We start from the raw sequence: 21,667 nt of genomic DNA on the forward strand, positions 1-21,667 counted from the left end.
CATGAAACGCGTCATCACAGCTCGGGCTGCGGAGCCTCTATATCCTATTTATTTATTTCTATGATGTAAAGACAGTAAAATAAATTCTTATATACGAACAGTGCAGAGTGATGGAGATATTTCAGTTAGCAGAAAAAAATTAACTGATAAAAGATAACTGACAAGATAGGCAACACAGATCGTTTTGCCTTGACTGAACGCTGTCGTCACTAGAGGGCGCAGCTTTTATGTAGATTTTTATTAAAAACTGGGTTTCGCAAGGTCATCGTTTGCGAGCACTCTAACTCTTTGAAATATGCCTTATTGTTTCACTATAATTAATAAAGTAACAAAAAATCACATTTTATATTACTGCTTTCCAATGTTCTAAACCAGATGTGAAGTCTTATATAGATAGCAGAAACTTAAATGTATTAAAAGTCCTTTACTGGTTTAAGGTCAACAACTAGAAGACACACAAGGGACGACACTCGTGAATATTAATTAGGTTAGACCATGGACTGTAAACGTTGCTTAGTAACCTTCCTTAAGCGTCCACTCACGAGCCATAATTAATATTCATGAGCAAGACGGCAGCATAGTAGGATTCGTACATTCACCACTGAGCCGCATTCAAAAGGCGGGGCATTTTAGCTTTTTTGATTAAATGAATTGTGTTCATTTCAGAACTCCACGGTTCATATCCTGATGTATCAGAGCCTGCTCCTGGCACGCCAATAGAAATTCGCTCAAGCAAGCAGTGCCAGCAAAATGAGCATAGAAAATCTCCAATCAACCAACCCCAAACAATTCTGATTGGTTAGTTTTCTTCTACGTTGCGTAAAGTAACACGTATCACGTTATACTGTAGCTCGCATCACTGCTAGTCAGTCACCAGACATTAAATATACAGGCTTGTTACTCTGAAACTGCTTTACATTTGTTTTGGCTTATTGTTGGTAAATACATATATTTCTTAATGTGGTGTGAAAATGTACCTTTTGGTTTCACAAATTATCCTTAGAAAAACTGTTTTTTTCTTGTTTTGTTTTATCAAATATTGGACACATTGTTCACATGAATTAACCCACTAGTATGGTTTTACAGTGAGACCAGGCAGCATTAGACTATTAGAGACTGTTTAAATGAATAAATAAATCACCAAAGACTTTAAAAATTGTGTGAGTTATATTGAGTTTATGTACTTTATTCGTAACTTTGTTTTCACCCCTGCCTTTCTGTATTTTTATTCTCCCTGCCGTATTTTTTTTTAATAATGTTGTATGATAATTGGCACACAAGAAAACATAGTTGATGTACTTTATTCGGAACTTTGTTTTCACCCCTGCTTTTCTGTATTTTTATTCTCCTTGCCTTATTTTTTTTTTTAATTTTAATTTTTATTGTTGTATGATAATTGGCACACAAAAAAACATAGTTATATAGATGCATGTCGTTTTCAGGCACTGTAGCCTACATCTACTGTGTTACTTTAAATTGACATTGACGCAGTCCAATCATAACAAGAACAAGAAATGGCGAGTCGTAAGCTCCGCCCCCTTGGACTTCCTTCTGTTTCCCATCATGTTCTAGCGCTCATTTCTCTGGGTAGCAGCACTGACTCGCTTCACGGAGCGCCAACCATCTCCCAATTTAAAGTCCTGTCTCCGTTCACCTTTGTATTTGGACGTGCATCCTCATTCAGCAGCAGTCCAAGCGTCTCAATAACATTAGCCGGAACCGTGGGGTTTATAGGGCAATGATCTCACCGGAGCTTAATTTTAATTTATTTTCGAGTGACCTTTCACTTTACCTTAAAAACCAAGTTAAAGTCGAGCTATTCGGCTCTGGGGTTGGACTATCATTAGTGCTCGGATTCAGCGCCGCTTATGCCTGCTACTACCTGATCTCTGTGGCCAAGGTAAGGTGACTGTACATCGGAGCCGGTACCGTTTACATTCATTTATAAATGAATGGCGTGGTCCGGATGCTCATGCACGTGATTGGGTCATATTTGCAGCGGTGTATATTTGCAGCGGTTGACAGGGTCAGTCAGAACACGAGAACTGCCGGCTAATGATGTCATAATGCAATGTGCTGTTACGTCATTTTAGTCCTGTCACTGTCAGAATTCTCTGCACTCAATCCGCATGGTGTAATCCTATACGTGTGCATAGCGTATATTAATGTCATAATGCGCTTTGCAATATGTATTAAAGCTTTAATCTGTCAGGAGAACTCATGTTCACTCTCTCGCATTTTGAAACATGTGTACAGGGGTGAAAATTGCCACAAGAACATCCTTCCCCCTTTTTGCAACAGCAAAATATAGGGAAATAAGTTTTGAGGCAGTCACGTTGCATATTATGTTATGTTACAATAATGCAATCCACTCGTGTTGCAATTTTCAAAACACTGATAAACTATACATATTAAATAATGATGGACGATCAAATGTTTAGAAGGACAAAAATGTCAATTGTTCAGCGAGTTCAGTTCTCTAATAATCAAAGCCCTTAGTAGGCTAAATAAACTGAATAAACTTTTCAATCAAATGTATCTGAATTGTACACATACAAAAATATATAACGTCAAATTATTTTGCAAACTTTTCAAAAACTATGTCGCTTGGGGCTTAAAGGGATAGTTCACCCAGAAATGAAAATTCTGTCATTATTTACTCACCCTCATGTTGTTCCAAACCTGTATGAATTTCCTTTGTTCAGCTGAACACAAAAGAAGATATTTTGAAGAACGTTGGTAACCAAACAGTTAATGGGTCCCATTGACATCCATAGTAGGGAAGAAAAAATACTATGGAAGTCAATGGCTTGATTGATTTAACATTACCAACATTCTTCAAAATATCTTCTTTTGTGTTTAGCTGAAGAAAGAAATTCATGCAGGTTTGGAACAACTTAGGGGGAGTAAATGATGACAGAATTTTTTGGTATTATTTGTATATGTCACAACTTCATTATATTTATTTTATAATAAAACAATACAAAACATTTATAATACTTAATAAAAAAATACTATTATTATTATATTGTTATATTTATCTTATAATATAAAACTGTAATATAAATATGTATTGTATAATATGATTATAACCATAATTGTTATTATACATATCCTAAAAAGTAGTTTAAATTCTCCAAAGGCATCATGTATCAGGATAAAAAATTGGATTAAAAAAAGTAATTATTAGTTATATATTTTAAATGTATAGTATTTTTAATTCCGAGATTAAAAAAAATCAATCCCTTTGCTCTTTGCTTTGCAGAAACCCATACTGATAGCTGGAGGGAAGAAGTTCCATCAGTTTCTGCGAGACCAATGCCCCGTGGTCTCTGAGACGTACTACCCCACGTTCTGGTGCTGGGAGAGTCGAGTTCAAACACTGCTCAGACCCTTTGTGACTGCGAAGCCCTGGGTCAGCTACAGAAAGTGAGCACAGTTCCCTCACGGTCAAAATGTACTTCATGCTGTGAATGTGGCAGGAGGACTGTTTAACTCTACAAAGTCAATAGACGTGTTCTAAGAAATGGACAATTATTGGTAATGGGTGGACTTGATATCAGTGGAAGTGGTTCTTAAGTGTTTCAGTGCCAGGTCCTGGTTTAGGCAGGAAATAAAGATTTGCACTGAACTTTGGTGATTCAAAATCAGTGCAGATTTCACATTTATGCTGAAGTTGCCACTGTTACTCCGCTTGAAGATATGTTTTGCCTTCTTTTACATATACAAGTGCCCTTGGTAGATGATCAGAGAGCTTCTTTCTGCATTCATTTCCTTGATTGTCTGATGCAGTCAGAGAGTAGCTCTTATGTTCAGAGGACGCAGCAATATAAAAAGGGACAAAGAGAGTGTAGCAGCTTATATCAACCTTCCTGTTCTGATGATTGCATGTAATAAACATGCTTTTGTTGCACTTTATTGAAATAAAATGACTGTAGAGGGTCATATATCACCCCATTATCAAAAGATAAAAGAAATTCTATTTGATATAAAGAAAAAAAAATGTTTATAACCATTACTGTGCATTCAGTAAGTAAATTAATAGTACTTAAACATATTTGAATATCATGCAAACTTACATGCCATACTAGGAGCCTAATACAACTTGTATAGTTTATAAAACATTTAGATCACATGACAACTGATTACTATTAGCTTTATCCCTGTGACCATCCTATCATATGCATCTATCAGTTGTAAAATAATAGTATCATGTCTCACTACAAATAATGTCCACGATGGCTGCCATGTCTACCAACACAACATAAAAAATTACAAGGTGCACCCTTTTAAGATTTTTTTTTGCATGTGGACATTATTTTCACAACAATCAAGACATTCTGCCCAATATAAATATATAATAACTACATAAGTTTCTCATAACTCACATTAAATGTCTTTCTAATAACAAAAAATAATTCTCAGTTCTGTGATAATCCATGTCCTTATTACACATTACATATTAACAGTAAATGATGCATAATTACATGCAACTAATCTTTAACCAAACCCTATTCCTAACCTTTATAAGTACATGTTGTTAATTGATATTACTCAGTACTTAAACTTATAATAAAATGTATAAACATTTCTTACTTTTATGTTTTGATTTTTGGAGTGAAATGTAATCCAAATATTTCTTAACAGTTTTTTTTTTGTGAGATTCTTTATTTTATATTTACAGAGACATTTTTTGATCGAAGCATCTGAGATTTGTTGACCATTGATTTCAACATAAACTACTCAACGCTTAAACTCAGTTTGTTGGTGAAGTCTGTTGGTGAAACAGTGTTTTGATGGCGGCATGTTTAAAGTATGGTAGAATCGATACTCGGTTACTAACGTAACCTCGGTTCTCTCTAGAGATGGAACGAGTATTGCGTAAGTTTAGCTTACGCTACGGGAAAGATTCATCTTCTCGAGATATTGAAGCCAAAAAATTATCCTTAATTTTGTATTCATTGTCAACGCAGTGCAGCAGCTAGCAGACCTAGAGCAGGCCATCTTGCGTGCTCATTGGCTGCCCTGCGGGCAACTGCTGCAGCCTACCAGTGAGCCCTACGTGACGTCACGCCCAATGAAGGGCGCCCGCGCCTTCATAGCGTCACAGCCCGCCAGAATGGGATTTGCTTAGCGTATAAAAGTGGGGGCTGTAGGCTGACTTCCCTGATTTTTCGTCGACTGAAGCGAAGTCGCTCGTGGCGCGAGCACGGCCGGTTACGCAATACTCGTTCCCTCTCTAGAGAGAACCGAGGTTACGTTAGTAACCGAGATAGGGACACATAGGGAATACAGAGCTGCGCGCCGGTCTGTATAGGCACATGGCACATACCCTACTAGTGAAGCTCAACCAGGAGAGCTGAGTCACGTGAGAGTGATCTGAGCAGGAAGATCTGGGCAGAATACACCTCTTCTTCAAACTGACAAAAGTTTAGCCTGCAAGGCAGGAACTTCTAGGTTATAAAACCTGACAAAGGTAGACGGAGAGCTCCAGCCCGCAGCTACACATATGTCATGGATAGAAATCCCACTGGACCACGCCCACGACGAGGCCACGCCTCTCGTGGAATGAGCCCTGATGCCCAGAGGGCATTGCAGACCTTTTGACGTAAGCAGCTGCTATAGCGTCCACTATCCATCTGGACAGGCTCTGTTTCGAGGAGGCGAGACCCTTGGTGTGCCCACCAAACGAAACAAAAAGCTGTTCTAAACGCCTGAAGGAGGCGGAGCGCGTAATGTAAAATCTCAGCGCCCTGACAGGGCAGAGGAGATTCACCTCACTTTCGCTGTCAGATGCTGGCAGAGCTGACAGCGAAATAACTTGCGCTCTGAATGGAGTGCCCATCACTTTAGGAACAAAGCCATGTCTAGGTCTGAGGATGACTTAGAGTCATTCGGCCCGAACTCAAGACACGACACGCTGACAGACAGCGCATGCAGGTCCCCCACACGTTTTACTGATTACAGTGCAGTCAGAAAGACGGTTTCCAGTGATAGATATTTCAACCACACGGAGTCTAGTGGTTCAAATGGAAAGGGTTTCAGGGCCTCGAGGACCAATGAAAGATCCCACATAGGAACCGACGGGGAGCGCGGCGGGTTCATCCTTCTACAAGTGACTGAGAAGCACTGTTCTGTGAGATAGCAGTTCTGTCTCTGACTGTGCCAATATCAGCCAATCGTCCAGATAGTTCATTATTCGCAGCCCCTGACTTCTCAGGGGGGCGAGCGCCGCGTCCATGCACTTCGTAAATGTGCGGGGTGCTAGGGACAGAACGAACTGCAGGGCGGTGTATTTATATACCTGACCGTCGAAGACGAATCTCAAAAACTGCCTGTGACGGGGTATTACCTGAATCTGAAAATAGGCATCCATCAGATCTAGAGAAATAAACCAGTCCCTCGGGCAAACGTGCGCGAGTATTTTCCTGGTCGTAAGCATTTTGAACGGTCTTTTCGCAAGCACTTTGTTAAAATGTCTCAGATCTAGGATAGGTCTGAAGGCTCCGTCCTTCTTGGGTACGAGAAAATATCGGCTGTAAAAACCTGACTCGCTCAGAGAAGGCGGTACCTTTTCTATAGCCCCTTTGCACAGCAGCTTTGCTATTTCTGCGTGAAGTAGGTGTGCTACTTCCGCATTCACTATCGTCGCGGTCCGGGCATGAAAGCGCAGGGGACGGCGAATGAATTGAATAGTTTCCCACGCAGCTATGTGAGCCGCTAGGGTTCAGTGGCCTCCGGGTTCAGATCGCCGGCATTTGCGGGCTTGTGAAATTGAACCGGAGCCGAAAGCGCGGTGCGCGCGCTCTCGGTTCTGGGCAATGGCTGCTCACTGAAAGCCGAAACCGGCTGATTTATTGTGAGATGTCCCAATAATAAGGGATGGGGAATATTCTTTTTTCACTTTTTGACACGCGAGCAGCGCTCCGGGCGGAAAAGCTTCCTGTAAGCGTGAACGCGAGGGCACGAGACTTACAAGTGTATTTGACGCCCCGATCATAATGGATGGGGAGCGTCTTATTAATGCCCTACGTTTTGAGATAACACTTAAACGCGCGGGCGTAGCCCGGGGGGAGAATTGTGTTAGCAAGCGTGAACATCTCTGGCTTTTTTGATCGTGTAACAGAGCGGGCAGATAGTGGGCACAGACCTGTGGACACATTTCTTACATTCAACACTCGAGCGGCTTTTCTGCGCTTTATGAGAGTGTGCTCTGTGAGTGACACGAGATTCGACGTGCTTGTGTGTAGGGGTGAACACTGGGGCGTGGGCACTTTCACTACACTTAAAACACAGACGGCGTGAGCCGGACCAGACATTATACTCTTTTTGAGATTTCTCTGGGTCGCAGTGAAAACGGCGTTTGTGTGCAGGCGAGAGGGTGAACAAACCGGCTCGTTGGCTGCTAAATGAACCACTGCAGTAGCCTGTTTGAAGGGGACTGACAGTGAAATAAACTTTGACGGCGGTCCGGCCGCAGCGGGACACGCGCGTCTTTTCGGAGGCGATGTGTCTGTTAGTAAGCGTGAGCGGGCACGTAACTTACATTCTTAACCTGACATGTATGAGGCTGTTCTGGCCATGTGACAGAGCGGGCAGAAAACAGGCGTGAGCACAGAGTTGTGGGCACGTTTCCTACATCTAGCACTCGAGCGGCATTTGCCAGCTTTATGAGAGTGGGGTCTAGGGGAGACACGGGGGGTATCGTGTTTGTGTGTAAGGGTGAACACCGAGATGTGGGCACCTTTTCTACACTCAAGACACCAACGGCGTGAGCCGGATAACCAGACATTATACTCACTTGAGATTTCTCTGGGTCGCAGCGAGAACGGCGGATGTTTGCAGGCGAGCGGGTTGCGTTACCGGCTCGTTGGCTGTCAAATACACCGCTGCAGTATCCTTATCTAAGGGGACTGACAGGGCGAGAAATTTCGACGGCGGCGTGCGTGACGCGTCAACGGGGACGCGAGGGCGGGGTAGCTCTCTTGTAACGTAAAGAAAAAACGTAAAACCGCATGGTCGTTGGTCGAGCAGAACTGTATACAAATATCTGCTCTTACCACGCATCCAGTACGTTGCGTATGTTGATGCCCGTCCGGGTCATGCAGAGAGTTCGAGAGGGCTCTGCATGTCGCGCGAACGGGGACACGAGGGCGGGGTAGCTCTCTTGTAACGTAAAGAGAGCTAGCCGCGTGCTCGTTGGTCGAGCAGAACTGTATAAACATTTCTGCTCTTACCACGCATCCAGTACGTCGCGTATGTTGATGCCCGTCCGGGTCATGCAGAGAGCTCGAGAGGGCTCAGCATTACGCACGAATGGCGACGCGAGGGCGGGGTAGCTCTCTTGTAACGTAAAGAGAGCTAGCCGCGTACTCGTTGGTCGAGCAGAACTGGGAACAGTGTTTGTATGAGGGCGCGCGCACTAGTAGTGGGCACGGGACCTACATGTGACACAGATGATGCCCGTCCGGGTCATGCAGAGAGATCGAGAGGGCTCAGCATGATGCGCGAAACGGGGGCGCGAGGGCGGGGAAACTCTCTTGTAACGTAAAGAGAGCTAGCCGTGCGGCGCTGTGGTTAAAGATTTCGATTCGAGCCCGCAGGGTCGACATCGGAAGTTCCTCGCAGTGTTCGCATCCTCCATCGAGAGGGCGAGGCTGCGTGTTCCTGGCCCAGGCAGAGAGAGCAGATGGGCGGATCTCCAATGCTGAGCGGCTCTGCACGAGCCATAGGAAGTGCGAGACATCTTGAAAAAGACGTCTCGCTGCTCTTTTAGGAAGTGTAGAACACAGAATACAGAGATAAAAGGATATGTCGCCGGATAGCGTAGCTCGCACGAATGGCTGAAGGTGGCGAAGACGGCCGGCTTCCTCAGCGCTGTCCTAAGCTGGCTTTTTTGCTTGTTCGACGGCGGCGGTGGCTGCTCTCAGATATAGCGATGCGAAGAGCTCGCTGAAGAGACGAAAAATCAGGGAAGTCAGCCTACAGCCCCTACTTTTATACGCTAAGCCACGCCCATTCTGGCGGGCTGTGACGCTATGAAGGCGCGGGCGCCCTTCATTGGGCGTGACGTCACGCCGGGCTCACTGGTAGGCTGCAGCAGTTGCCCACAGGGCAGCCAATGAGCACGCGAGATGGCCTGCTCTAGGTCTGCTAGCTGCTGCACTGCGTTGACAATGATACAAAATTAAGGATAATTTTTTGTCTTCAATATCTCGAGAAGATGAATCTTTCCCGTAGCGTAAGCTAAACTTACGCAATACGAGAGAACCTCTGTAAGAGAACTATCAGTTACTGACTCGGTTAAAACCGATTCAGTGCTGCAGTATTTTGCTCAATGAACCAATTTAGAGGATGAATCAGCCGCTGTGCATTTCTGCTCAGTGCTCAGAGAAGATGCATGCTTGCACAAACAATAGCATCCAGTGTTCTGTTCCAGTCACCTGAAAGGCTTTTAACGGGATTTGAATCAATAGCTTATCCGTTTCCTCGGTCTCAATATGAGGCTGGCGTGAGAGACGCACATGTGTTAGAGCGAGCAAATCTGCTTACGGATCCTGCTGTTTTATAAAATGATCAAGGACAGGGTGTTTTAAGTCAAGGGCGTCTGAGTTTGACCGTCCCAGCAGCTGCGCATTCCCATTAGCAAGGAGTGTGTGATGTGTGCTGGGACAAACTGAATGCTCTTGTGTGTGATGTCATCTGCTGAAGCCTGCTGACACCACTGCCATGCTTCAATGCCATGTAGTCAGGTGTGAAATTGGAGCTTCTGTTTTGGAAACAGAATGTCCTGGGAATATAGATCTAAATGGGATATCACCATCAGATACCTGCGATATTTGAGGATTCTATTCAGATTCATTATCTAAATAAAGGAAACTGGGCTTAAAGAAGCCATATTATGCCCTTTTACAAAGTCTTGATTTAGTTTTTAGGGTCTACTAGAATAGGTTTTCATGCTTGAATGTTCAAAAAACACATTATTGTTCACTTATTTTACATTGTTCTAGCACCTCTCTTTCCACTCTGTCAGTAATACTCTGTTTAGTTCCTGTCTCAATGAAGCCCCTCCTTCCGAAAAGCTTAATGTGCTCTGATTGGTCGGCTGGATCAATGTGTTGTGATTGGTCAACCACTTCGAGCGTGTTTGCGGAGATGACACGCCCCTTACCATAACCGTGAGTTTCAGCTTCTCAGGTGGAAACACTAACAATGGCGTCAGTTTTGCCATATCAATTCGATTGATTCGGAGTGGAAAAAACAGCATTTCTAGGACATGGTGACAACACATTACTAACGCAACTCAAACAGGCCCCACCTCTTCTTTTTGCATATATGCCTTCGGCGGGAATTATTTAAATGAGGAGTATTGTGTAAATTCCTGAATGTCTACAATCAAGACGTTTCAGCGAAACAGTGCGCACTGATAAAGCAGCTCTACACAAGACAATAGTGTAATTTAGGGCTGAACAATTAATGAAAATAAAATCAAAATCATGATATGGCTTGGTGTATGGCTTACTGCAATTATCAAATTGCAAAGGCTGCAATTTGATTAAATAAATATACGCACTGTGTTTCAGAATGAAGCGCAGCACTGTGTTCATTTACATGCTTAGATAATTGTTATTTTTCTTCATTTTAAATTTATAACAATAGTAATATTTCCTAACGTTTTTATTTAATAATAAGCATCATTATAAATATAATATAATACTAATCCTTTTTATTATTAATATTCTTATTATTTTATAATTATCTTGACATATAATCACAAAATATTTGGCCAAATTGTGCAATTTACATCAGGTAAATTCCTATTTTATTTTCCACATAAATCATGCAGCTCTAGTGCCTAATTCAGCTCAATTTAGTTCAATGTTGGATTCAATTTAATTAGAAAGTAAGATATTTCGAAAGTACAATATGAAAGATGTAAGCACTATATTTGTTTTTCTCCAGACATATTACTGAAAGCCAATAGGTTGTCATTGGGAAGCGCTTTGGCAGATTGGTCTCTCACTGTCTGACATTTTGAAAGATGGGATTTACATGTCTATAAACAACTTTCCCACATTTGAGAGCGGGCCTTTCTTGAAGGCACTTGACTGTGGACAGACTTAGTGCATTTTTAATGATCACTCTGAAATTACATACCAGCTTTACGTGCTTGTCTCGTCTCCGAGAAAGCAGGTTTGAGCATAGAGTTGGCTCATCTCGGCTGTAAGACAACACGAGAGCCCTTTGACATAGATTCTCTCCGCAGTGTCTCTGAGGAATCTGTCTCTTTAAGCAGAGTCATGATGAGGCCATATAAAGCAGCGGATAAGGCAATATAAGATGAGTCCATGCACTGTAAATACATTATTCATGAACAATTTGACAATTTTATACCTACTGTATATGAAGGCTGACCTTCATGGAGCACACTTATTTTTTAAATACTTTAGAGTAAATATTTTGTCAAATAAGTATTTGTTTAAAATCAGTACATTTGTGTATCTCATGCTGTCCTTATATTAAAATGTAATATAGACTACCGTTCAAAAGTTTGGGGTCGGTAGGATTTTTAAAAATGTTTTTTTGAAATAATCTAGGCTAATATAATATAACCAAGGCTGCATTTATATAATCAAAAATACAGTAAAACGTTAATATTGTTAAATATTATTAACATTTAAAACTGTTTTCTATTGTAATATATTTTAAAAATGTCATTTATTCCTGTGATGGCAAAGCTGAATTTTCTGTCAGGTGCGGGTCAAGAATTGTGAGGACTCAGAGAGCTTTGAAGGGCTTTATTTAATCCAAAAATAAATAAAACACAAATTAAACCTCCCCAATATGGGTGAAACACAGTCCTGGGCTGCTGGCAGCAGGACTGGAGCAAGGCTTCTACATGAGGAACATGGATAGGACCGAAAAGGAGAATAAGGGCGATATGCTTAAAACGGAGAAGTTTATCTTTTGAGTTTTCCGCATACAGACGACATCATTGTCAAAGCGATCCCCATTCACATGGATCCGCGAAAATTACTAAAATCTCTGTTTTCTGCTGCCAGGCCATTAGATGGCGATGAAACACTATAGACTGAACACGTAATATGCATGTGCGTGATATCATGGTTTTCAGAGATTCTTGTTTTTTGTTGATTTGTTCTGTTTGACTGAGACTGTTTTCAAAAGTTCGCGTTTTCAGGCACCCAAAACGCCGTTGCCCTGTAAATGAATGGCCAAAACGCATAAAAAGTTTTACGTTTTTGATTGAAAAATCGTTGCAACAAGGCAGTACAGGTGGCGCAAATGAACCTATAATCCGGTAACAAGAGGGCGCGGGGCCAAGACTAAAGTCTGACAGAAGACATGGCACACAGAAACAAACAAAAAGCTGTGTGCAAAATGCAAATGGCAAAAATAAACATGACAGAAGCCACACACACACACACAAGGCAAGACTGACACACATGGCAAACAAACACGACAAAAGCCACGTGTTCACACAGACCCACAGGACAGAAGAGCACATGGCAGACAAACACGCTCATCCGCCATGTGCCCAAACAAAAAACAAGACTCAAGACAAACAGAAGTGCACGGAGCATGGATGTCAGGACCCCGACACCGAAACTGAACCAAGCCTAAGTGTCAGGATCCATACACCATGCCCCGAACATGCAAGGCACAGACATAAATGCGCACGGACCAGAGAACAACCCCAAAGCCGTACGTTCACACAAACACGAGACAAACCGATGAGTGTCAGGATCCTGTCACCAAACTAAGAACAAGACCAATCAAGGTGACAGGACCCAGATATTTTCAGCATCATTACTCCAGTCTTCAGTGTCACATGATCCTTCAGAAATCATTCTAATATTCTGACTTGCTGCTCAAGAAGCATTTATTATTAACATTTGTACAGCCTAATATTTGCTTTGTGTTCAAATGCACTTTATTTAAAATAGAAATATTTTGTGACATTACAAATGCTGAAAAAAATGTGTTTATCCAAAGCCACTTACAAATGCTGCAACACGTAAGCAATGTATCATAAAGGTTCCAGCAATAGACCCATTATACTGTATATGGAACATATATATTAGGAATTGACCAATGTGGGTTTTTCAATAACTGATGCTCATGCCGACAACAACATGAGCCATTGAATATTAGCCAAGCGCTAATGTAGAGGTTGGAGGCAAACTAGCGACCAGTATGGAAAGTGATGTCAGCTCATAGCACAGTTGGGATGTGCCTAGTGCCAGACTGAAGACTGACTTTGGCTTTAGACCTGATAAATACAGTGACCATATCAAACTCTGGTCACCAATTCAATTCCAAATATCTAACAATTATGCAGTACATATTCATAATTGTGTAAAATATGATCTTTTATGTTTTACGTTTAACCGCTTCAGAAATTCACATTGCTCAAATTGTACCACCGTACTTAATATATTGCAAATGGATGATTTACAAAAATGCAAACATTAGTATTTCTCTTGATTATTTTTCTTTAATCAATTTTTTTATTATTATTTATGAATATATATTTACTGATATACTTTACTATACAAAAAACAAATACATTATGCACTCAAACAGCAGTGAACAGATTAGTTTGATAGTTTTTTTATAGAATCTCGAAATCAGGATCTCTATCAAACTTAAAGTAGAGGTATAAAACCCAGATACATTTTACATGTTTCAGCAATTAAAATTGGTTTGCATTATGAAAGCACAAACTGTTTTAAAGGCATTTGACAAGAACAATAGCACATTATTATGTATCCAATCCAGTTTCATTCATGCTGCACATTTTTAAGAGTGGCTTAAGGGGCCGCTGTGGTGTGATATGTAGGCCTATTGCCATACTACCACTGTACAGCCGTGGTACTTTATTATGGTACTTTTGTTAGTTGCGTCACAGTTTCTTTCTTTGTACTTTTTATGAGGACTTAAGCTAGTATTAACACACAGTTCCACAGTTTCACTGAATGTTCTTCTGGCAAAATTAAGCTGCTTCTTTCTGTTCTATGTCCGGCAGTGAGCTCATTAGAGCACCAGATGGAGGCCAGATCTCTCTGGATTGGTTTGACAATGATGACAGCACGTGCCACCCGGACCAGTCCACACGACCCACTGTGCTGCTGCTCCCGGGACTGACGGGCACAAGCCGCGAATCCTACATTCTACATATGGTACAGCAGAGCCGGGATATGGGATACAGGTGAGCAACCTAGTTCACAGACTTTCATTTAAGGCCCGTTCACTCCAAGGACGATTACTATAACGAGTTCACGGCAATCACTTTCAGAGCAATTTTTCCATTTGATGTACAAGGGAAACAATGACAGCCAATCAGAATCCATCCTGGTAAACACCTTCGAACTACCATTGGTCCATGGTGATTATGTAATTGGTAGGTGTGGCTCTGAGGCTCCGCCTTCTTTGACATGCAAATCTTCTCTGATTCATTTCTTCTGTTCAGTCCTCGAGCTCTGACGTACGCGTTCAAAAAAACATGAACACACTAGAGGCCGGTTTATTGTAGAAAATTAAGTTGTAATTGCATAAGATGATCAGATGCTTTCTTAACTACTGTTGTCTTAGCTCTGTCATTTTGTTGTGTTTATTTTGCTATTGAAAGAAAAGCACATCTAAACTACTGTCAGCAGCATGGGTGTTGTCGGCGTCAGGATGTTCACTAACAACAGAGGTGTCAAAAGTATTCACATTCATTCCTCAAGTAGAAGTATAGATACTAGGGTTTAAAAAGACTTCTGTAGAAGTTGAAGTATCAACTCAAGCTTTTTACTCAAGTAAAAGTGTAAAAGTAATGGTTTCAAAACTACTTAAAGTATAAAAGTAAAAGTAATGTAAGGAAAAAAATGCCATTAAGGACAAAAGCTTAGGCCGTGCCACAGGGGCCTATAGTGCACTGCCCCACCTCTTCAAAAAAACATTTTTCTAAAGGCCATAATGATTATAATGTTATATTAAAATGTTAATGTTGAAAAAGATTCAATTTGATGCTTTTGTAAGCTTTACGGCACACCTGTTTTAGAACATGTGTAGCTGCGATGTAGATCAATGCATTGTGCATGCTTTACAATACCCCTGTAACATCTTTGTCAGACTCCTACTTCTAAAGTTGCCACTCTATTTAGACAGAGAGAGAGTGTGTCGACAAAGAGCTGAGCTCCGTATTAAACCATTCAGGCATGCAGAGACGGGCACTTTCTCTCTTTTTGGGCATCTGTCTGGAGAGGCATGAGGTCGTGGGGGCACAGCAGCTCACTCAGCATCTTTCTTTGGTCTGTGTTCTCTGCTTAATGAACTGCAGCTTTGTCCATTTTTACAGCTTAGCTCAGACCAACTTTCCATGCCGCAGCGAAAAAAGGCCCACCCTCCGCTAAAGGTACTCTAAGATATTAGCAGTGACGTATGAAAGTAGATGTAAACTAGTTTTGCCGCAGAACATCTAAGCTTTCCATGTTAACCTCTTGAAATGTCAAGAAGTTATTTGTGCGCTGACTGATGGATGTTGGGTTTTCTGCTATTTAGACATTTAAAGCAAGACACCATAATTCCTCAGTTGATTGATTACAAGAATTCCAACTATTTTTGGATTACAAGTTTTTTTTCTGAAATTTTATATTTAAATATGCAATTTAGGCATTATCTAATTACAGTTCCCTTTCGTAGTCACTCCGAGTTACGTCGGATGACGACGAATGGGGGTTTCGCTTAGAACACCTATCGACTTCGAGTATTACAAAACGAGCCAATGGCGATGAAATGCCATGGGTCTGCGGAATTTGCATAGCGTATCTCCGCCCCACCGCGTGGGTATAAAGGAGGACGCCGGCAACATGCAGGTATGTTTTCGCTTCGGAGCCAAGAATATTTCTTCACTCCACAATCATCTCTGACTTCGCTCTATGAGACGAGCTTCTCTCTCCGGTGTTGGTGTGACGGCGATCTGCAGCGAGCTCACAGTGCCTGCTGATCTGTGCAGTGATCTGCCAGTGTGTGTGTGTCTCCCTGTGCGCTTCAACATCGCGGAGTTTTTTTCTCCTCTCATAAAAGAGATCGCACGCGGCACGTCTTTTTAAAGACGGCTCGCCCGTGCATTTCTGGTTGCAGCGGACTGGTATCGGACTCTGATGGGCACGAGCGCTGTCTAGTGTGTTTGGGCTTTGATCATGCTTGAACAGCGCTCGTGGATGACTCATGTTCTCTCTGGGAACGTGATCATCGCGTCATATATAGGTCGAGACTCGGTGAACTCGCAAGAGTGAGAGTCCCCTCATCCACTACCCGATCTTCGGCTGGTGGACAGGGTGACCTGAGGGTGTTGGTCTGGAACAAGGCGCCGACTCTGTGTCCACGCCCCAGCCCCCCCTCTTTAATGACGGTGCCCGCTAGCGAACTGATGATTCCACGAGTCTACCCTCGGGTGGCCCGTGTGTTTTCATTTGAAGCTACAGAGGATGATGCTGTGTCTGTAGCAGCATCACTAGGTGGGCTTGATTCTTCTGGAAATGACGACTCTTCACAGCTGCCACCCTTTGGTGTTTATACGGCTGTGCCTGAGTCTGATCCGGAGATGATGGCCATGCTTTCCCGGGACGATTGGTTTTTGGGTGAGGCCGCCGACGCGTCCACGGCAAACCCCAATATCTTTCCTCCCGGACGTGCATGATGAGTTCACGGGTCCTCTCGTTGGTCTCATCCGCCTTTCCTCCCCTCAGGGGCCGCTGCCCATGGGTACACTGGGGTTCCCCCGGTTGAACGCTCTGTTGCCATGCTACTGTGTCCTCAGAGTGCTTCCCGGCGCAATCCTAAGCACCCGTCCAAGCCTGTAGTTCTTTTCGTCACAGTAATCTGTGGCGAAATCCTATAGTGCCACAGGACAGGCAGCTGCCTCACTGCATCCCATGACCGTTCTGCTGGTCTACCTGACCCAGACGCTCATGGACATGCAGGAGGGCGGGACTGACCCGAGGCTCTTCAGTGAGCTGCGCGCCGCCACTGACCTTGCTCTCCGAGCGACGAAAGTGGCCGTACGCTCTCGGAGTCAGGTGATGTTCACCAGTTTGGGGCGGACCGGTCTGATGTGCAAGATGTCGGGCGGACCCGTCTGCTCGACACCCCCATCTCCCAGGTCGGCCTCTTCGGCGGTGCGGTTGAGTGCTTCTGCCCACAGTTCTCAACCGCCCGTGAGCAGATTGAGGTTATTCTGCCCGACGGCCCCGCCGTCCGCTCAGATCCCTCAGTCTGCCCACCGCCGAAGGCTCCCTCCCACGGTTCCAACCCCGCCCGTTCACCCGGGCCTGGCTCTGGAAGACCGTAGGGGGATGCCACAGCCCTCTCCAGCCCCGCACCCCGCTAAACGCCGGGTTAAGCGGCACTTTTGAGATGGGCTGCTCAGAGATGAGACTCAGTTCTTTCCAGGAGTTGGTAGCAGGGCCACTCCTTTCCCCGGTGGAGGGCTGGGGAAGAATCCTTATTCAGGAAGAACTGACTCTCTCCTCTCTGAGCATACAGAGTTCTCGGACGACACAGAGCGCCGCCCACAAGCCGTGCTCTCCTCTTCCCCCTCTGCCCCAGAGGTGGTTGACACGGCGTGCCGTCCACGGACCGTTTCGCCCCTGTCCCCCTCTGTCGCCAGACCCCTGACAGAGCAGGCCCCCGTGGAACGCTGGTCCTTCCCTGGCCTCCTCTGTCAGGGTGCGGTTATGACCTTGCCCCCACACCGGGCCGCTATGCCGCCCTCGTCTGGGCTGGTCATTTCCGCTTCGCTGCACCACCGGGGGGACGTCTGTGGTTCTTCACTCCGCTGGCACAGTTGGGAGCCTGCACTAGAGCTCCCTCTGTTCCGCTGGGTCGTGCGAACCATCGGCTCGGCTATGCGATTCAGTTCGCACGGTCTCCTCCCGGCTTCACGGGAGTCCGCTCCACTTTCGTCGGTGGCTATGCCCCAATCATGAGAGCGGAGGTTGCTCCCTACTGGCGAAGGGTGCGATTGAGACTGTCCCTCCAGCCGAGATGAGGTCCGGGTTAACAGTCCCTACCTCATTGTCCCGGAGAAGTCTGGTGGGTTACGGCCAATCCTGGACCTATGCATCTGAACCGCTCCCTTCTCAGGCTGCCGTTCAAGATGCTCCTGGCCAAACGCATTTCTGGATGTGTGCGGCCACAGGATTGGTTTGCAGCGATCGACCTGAAGGACGCCTACTCTTATGTCTCCGTTCTCCTTCGACTCAGACCGTACCTACGTTCTGCTGTCAGGGCGCGCGCATGTCAGTACGCTGTTCTCCCATTCGGGCTAGCCCTGTCTCCTCGCGCCTTCACAAGGTTGTTGAGGCAGCCCTTGTTCCTCCATGGGAACACGGGGTTCGCATCCTGAACTATCTTGGTGACTGGCTGTCTTAAGCTCACTCCTGAGACCAGGTTTGTGAATACAGGGACCCAGTGCTCCGGCACCTAGCTCGTCTGGGCCTTCGGGTCAACTGGGAAAGGAGTAAACTTTGCCCCGTGCAGGGGAGCTCTTTTCTCGGCATGGACTTGGTCGCCTTCTCCACTCAGCCATTAAACAAGAGTGCGGTCCCACTGAAATTGTTTCAGAGGCTCCTGGGGCATATGGCATCTGCAGCTGCGGCAACGCCGCTCGGATTGCTTCATATGAGACCGCTTCAGCTGTGGCTTCGCGATTGAGTCCCGAGGTGGGCATGGCATCATGGCACGCTCCGAGTTACAGTAACTCCGACCTGTCGTCAGACCTTCACCCCGTGGTGGAACCTCAGTTTCTACGGGCCGGTGTTCCCCTAGAACGAGTTTCCAGGCATGTTGTGGTCTCCACAGATGCCTCTTCCACGGGCTGAGGCGCCATGTGCAACGGACATGCTGCCGCGGGCTCCTGGACAGGACCCCAGCGCCTTCTGCTTGTCAATTGCCTCGAGTTGCTGGCAGTACGCCTTGCCCTGCACCGTTTCCTCACGTTGCTCAGGGGTCAACACGTACTAGTCCGTTCAGACAATACCGCGACTGTAGCGTACATCAACCGTCAGGGTGGTCTACGCTCCCGCCGTATGTCGCAACTCGCACGCCACCTCCTCTTATGGAGTCAGAAGCACCTGAGGTCCCTTCGTGCTATCTAGATTCCGGGAGATCGGAACTTTGCAGCCCACGAGCTGTCACGGTTTCGGCCCATCTCCGGTGAATGGAGACTCCATCCCCAGTCGGTTCAGCTGATTTGGGACCAGTTCGGGGACGCACAGTTAGATCTGTTTGCCTCTCACGACTCGACCCATTGCGCCCTGTTCTATTCCCTGACTGAGGGCTCTCTCGGCACGGATGCACTGGCGCACAGCTGGCCGCGGGGCCTACGCAAATATGCGTTTCCCCCAGTGAGCCTTCTCGCACAGACCTTGTGCAAGATCAAGGAGGACGAGGAGCAGCTCATTCTGGTTGCGCCGTATTGGCCCACCCGGACCTGGTTCTCCGAACTGGTACTCCTCGCGACAGCACCTCCTTGGCCAATTCCTCTGAGGAAGGATCTCCTTTCTCAGAGACGGGGCCTTTGGCACCCTCGACCCGATCTCTGGAGGCTCCACGTGTGGCTCCTGGACGGGACGAGGCAGGTTTGAGTACCCTGCCACCAGCGGTGGCGGCTACCATCACTTCCGCTAGAGCATCGTCCACGAGACATGTCTATGCGTTGAAGTGGAACCTCTTCGTCAACTGGTGCTCTTCTCGTCGAGAAGACCCCAGGAGATGCTCGATCTCTGTCGTGCTTTCCTTCCTGCAAGATGGGTTGGAGCGAAGGCTGTCTCCCTCCACCCTGAAGGTGTATGTGGCCGCTATCGCCGCATATCACGAAGCAGTTCAAGGTCTCTGGGGAAGCACGACCTGATCGTCAGGTTCCTGAGAGGAGCGAGGAGACTGAATCCTCCTCGCCCTCCTCTCGTTCCCTCTTGGGACCTCTCAGTGGTCTTAAATGCCCTGCAGAGGGCTCCCTTTGAGCCTCTGCAACCAGTTGAGCTTAAGTTCCTGTCTATGAAGACAGCGCTCCTGGTTGCATTGGCCTCCATCAAGAGGGTAGGGGACCTGCACGCATTCTCCGTTGACGAAGCGTGCCTGGAATTCGGGCCCGGTCACTCTCACGTGATCCTGAGACCCCGGCCTGGATATGTGCCCAAGGTTCCCACCACTCCCTTCCGGGACCAGGTGGTGGACCTGCAAGCGCTGCCCCGGGAGGAGGCAGACCCAGCCTTGGCACTGCTCTGTCCAGTACGCGCTCTCCGCGCTTACGTAGACAGAACGCAGTGTTTCAGGACCTCAGACCAGCTCTTTGTCTGTTATGGTGGGAGACTGAAGGGAAAGGCTCTCTCAAAGCAGAGGTTGTCTCACTGGATAGTGGACGCCATTGCTTTGGCTTACCAACAGCAAGGCCGACCGTGCCCCCTTGGTGTGACAGCCCACTCCACTCGGAGTGTGGCTTCCTCTTGGGCTCTAGCACATGGCGCCTCGCTGGCAGACATTTGTAGAGCTGCAGGCTGGGCGACACCCAACACATTCGCCAGATTCTATAATCTCCGAGTGGAGCCTGTGTCCTCTCGTACTGGACCCGCTCAGGTGTCTTCGCTTGCTCGCCATTCCACTCCACGGACTGGATACGTGCGATTATTCCTCAGGTGAGCCTTCCTCTTTGAAGCCCTGAGTTCCTCCTGCACTGTTGACGCTGGCGCCAGTGTCTATTGCCTGGGCGTCGGCTAGGTGCCTCCGTGTGCATGGTTCCTCCCTGAGTAACCCCCACATGTGTATTTCCACTGTAAGCCTCCTTGAGCATGTGTCTTTCCCTTGGCAAGCCATCTTGCCCTCCTGGAGTTGAAAGTTGCCACCCCTCGGGCTGGTCACTTCAGTGTTCCTCCATATGTAGCCCTCCGGCCATATGTGTATCTTAAGTCCTCCCTACGGGTAGGCATGCTGCGGCATATCTCCTCTGAGATATGCTTCCCAGTGTACCTTGGTATTCCTGTGTTAAGTAGGACTCCTTCGTCTGTGCCAGTATCACGACAGGGGGATCAGACTTTCGCAGGGCACTGGAAGACAGCTGTGAAGGTGGCGTGATTTCACGGGGACCCCCATTCGTCGTCATCCGACGTAACTCGGAGTGACTACGAAAGGGAACGTCTCGGTTACGTATGTAACCCTCGTTCCCTGAGTAGGGAACGGAGACGTTACGTCTCCCTGCCACTTCCGCTGTACCGCTGGGCAGACGCCTGAGTTCAGTCTCGGCTCCTCAGCGAAGACATACCTGCATGTTGCCGGCGTCCTCCTTTATACCCACGCGGTGGGGCGGAGATACGCTATGCAAATTACGCAGACCCATGGCATTTCATCGCCATTGGCTCGTTTTGTAATACTCGAAGTCGATAGGTGTTCTAAGCGAAACCCCCATTCGTCGTCATCCGACGTAACGTCTCCGTTCCCTACTCAGGGAACGAGGGTTACATACGTAACCGAGACGTTTTTCCTCAATCGATTTGATCCATTTCTCCAAACTCAGGTCACTGTGCTCAAAACAGTTGAGTGATCTGAACACTTTTTAATTGTCCTAAACAGGTTGTCCATTTTCCTTCATTTCATGGAAATTACA

At 45.9% G+C, this 21,667-nt stretch overlaps 1 protein-coding gene across 1 annotated transcript in view; it reads left to right on the forward strand.

The window, feature by feature from the left end:
* Window positions 1-1,548: 1,548 nt before the first annotated feature.
* Window positions 1,549-21,667, forward strand: part of abhd3 (abhydrolase domain containing 3, phospholipase) — a 31,769-nt gene continuing 11,650 nt past the window's right edge. Inside the window, exons 1-3 of the mRNA XM_077216276.1 lie at window positions 1,549-1,900; window positions 3,266-3,429; window positions 14,048-14,230. Coding sequence (XP_077072391.1) covers window positions 1,739-1,900; window positions 3,266-3,429; window positions 14,048-14,230 — 509 coding nt within the window. The 5' untranslated portion in view covers window positions 1,549-1,738. The remainder of the gene's footprint in view (window positions 1,901-3,265; window positions 3,430-14,047; window positions 14,231-21,667) is intronic.

This window comes from Siphateles boraxobius, unplaced genomic scaffold (genome assembly GCF_051911475.1).
Source record: "Siphateles boraxobius isolate OS27281-9 unplaced genomic scaffold, OSU_SipBor_1 1, whole genome shotgun sequence".
In the NCBI taxonomy this organism is placed as follows: domain Eukaryota; kingdom Metazoa; phylum Chordata; class Actinopteri; order Cypriniformes; family Leuciscidae; genus Siphateles; species Siphateles boraxobius.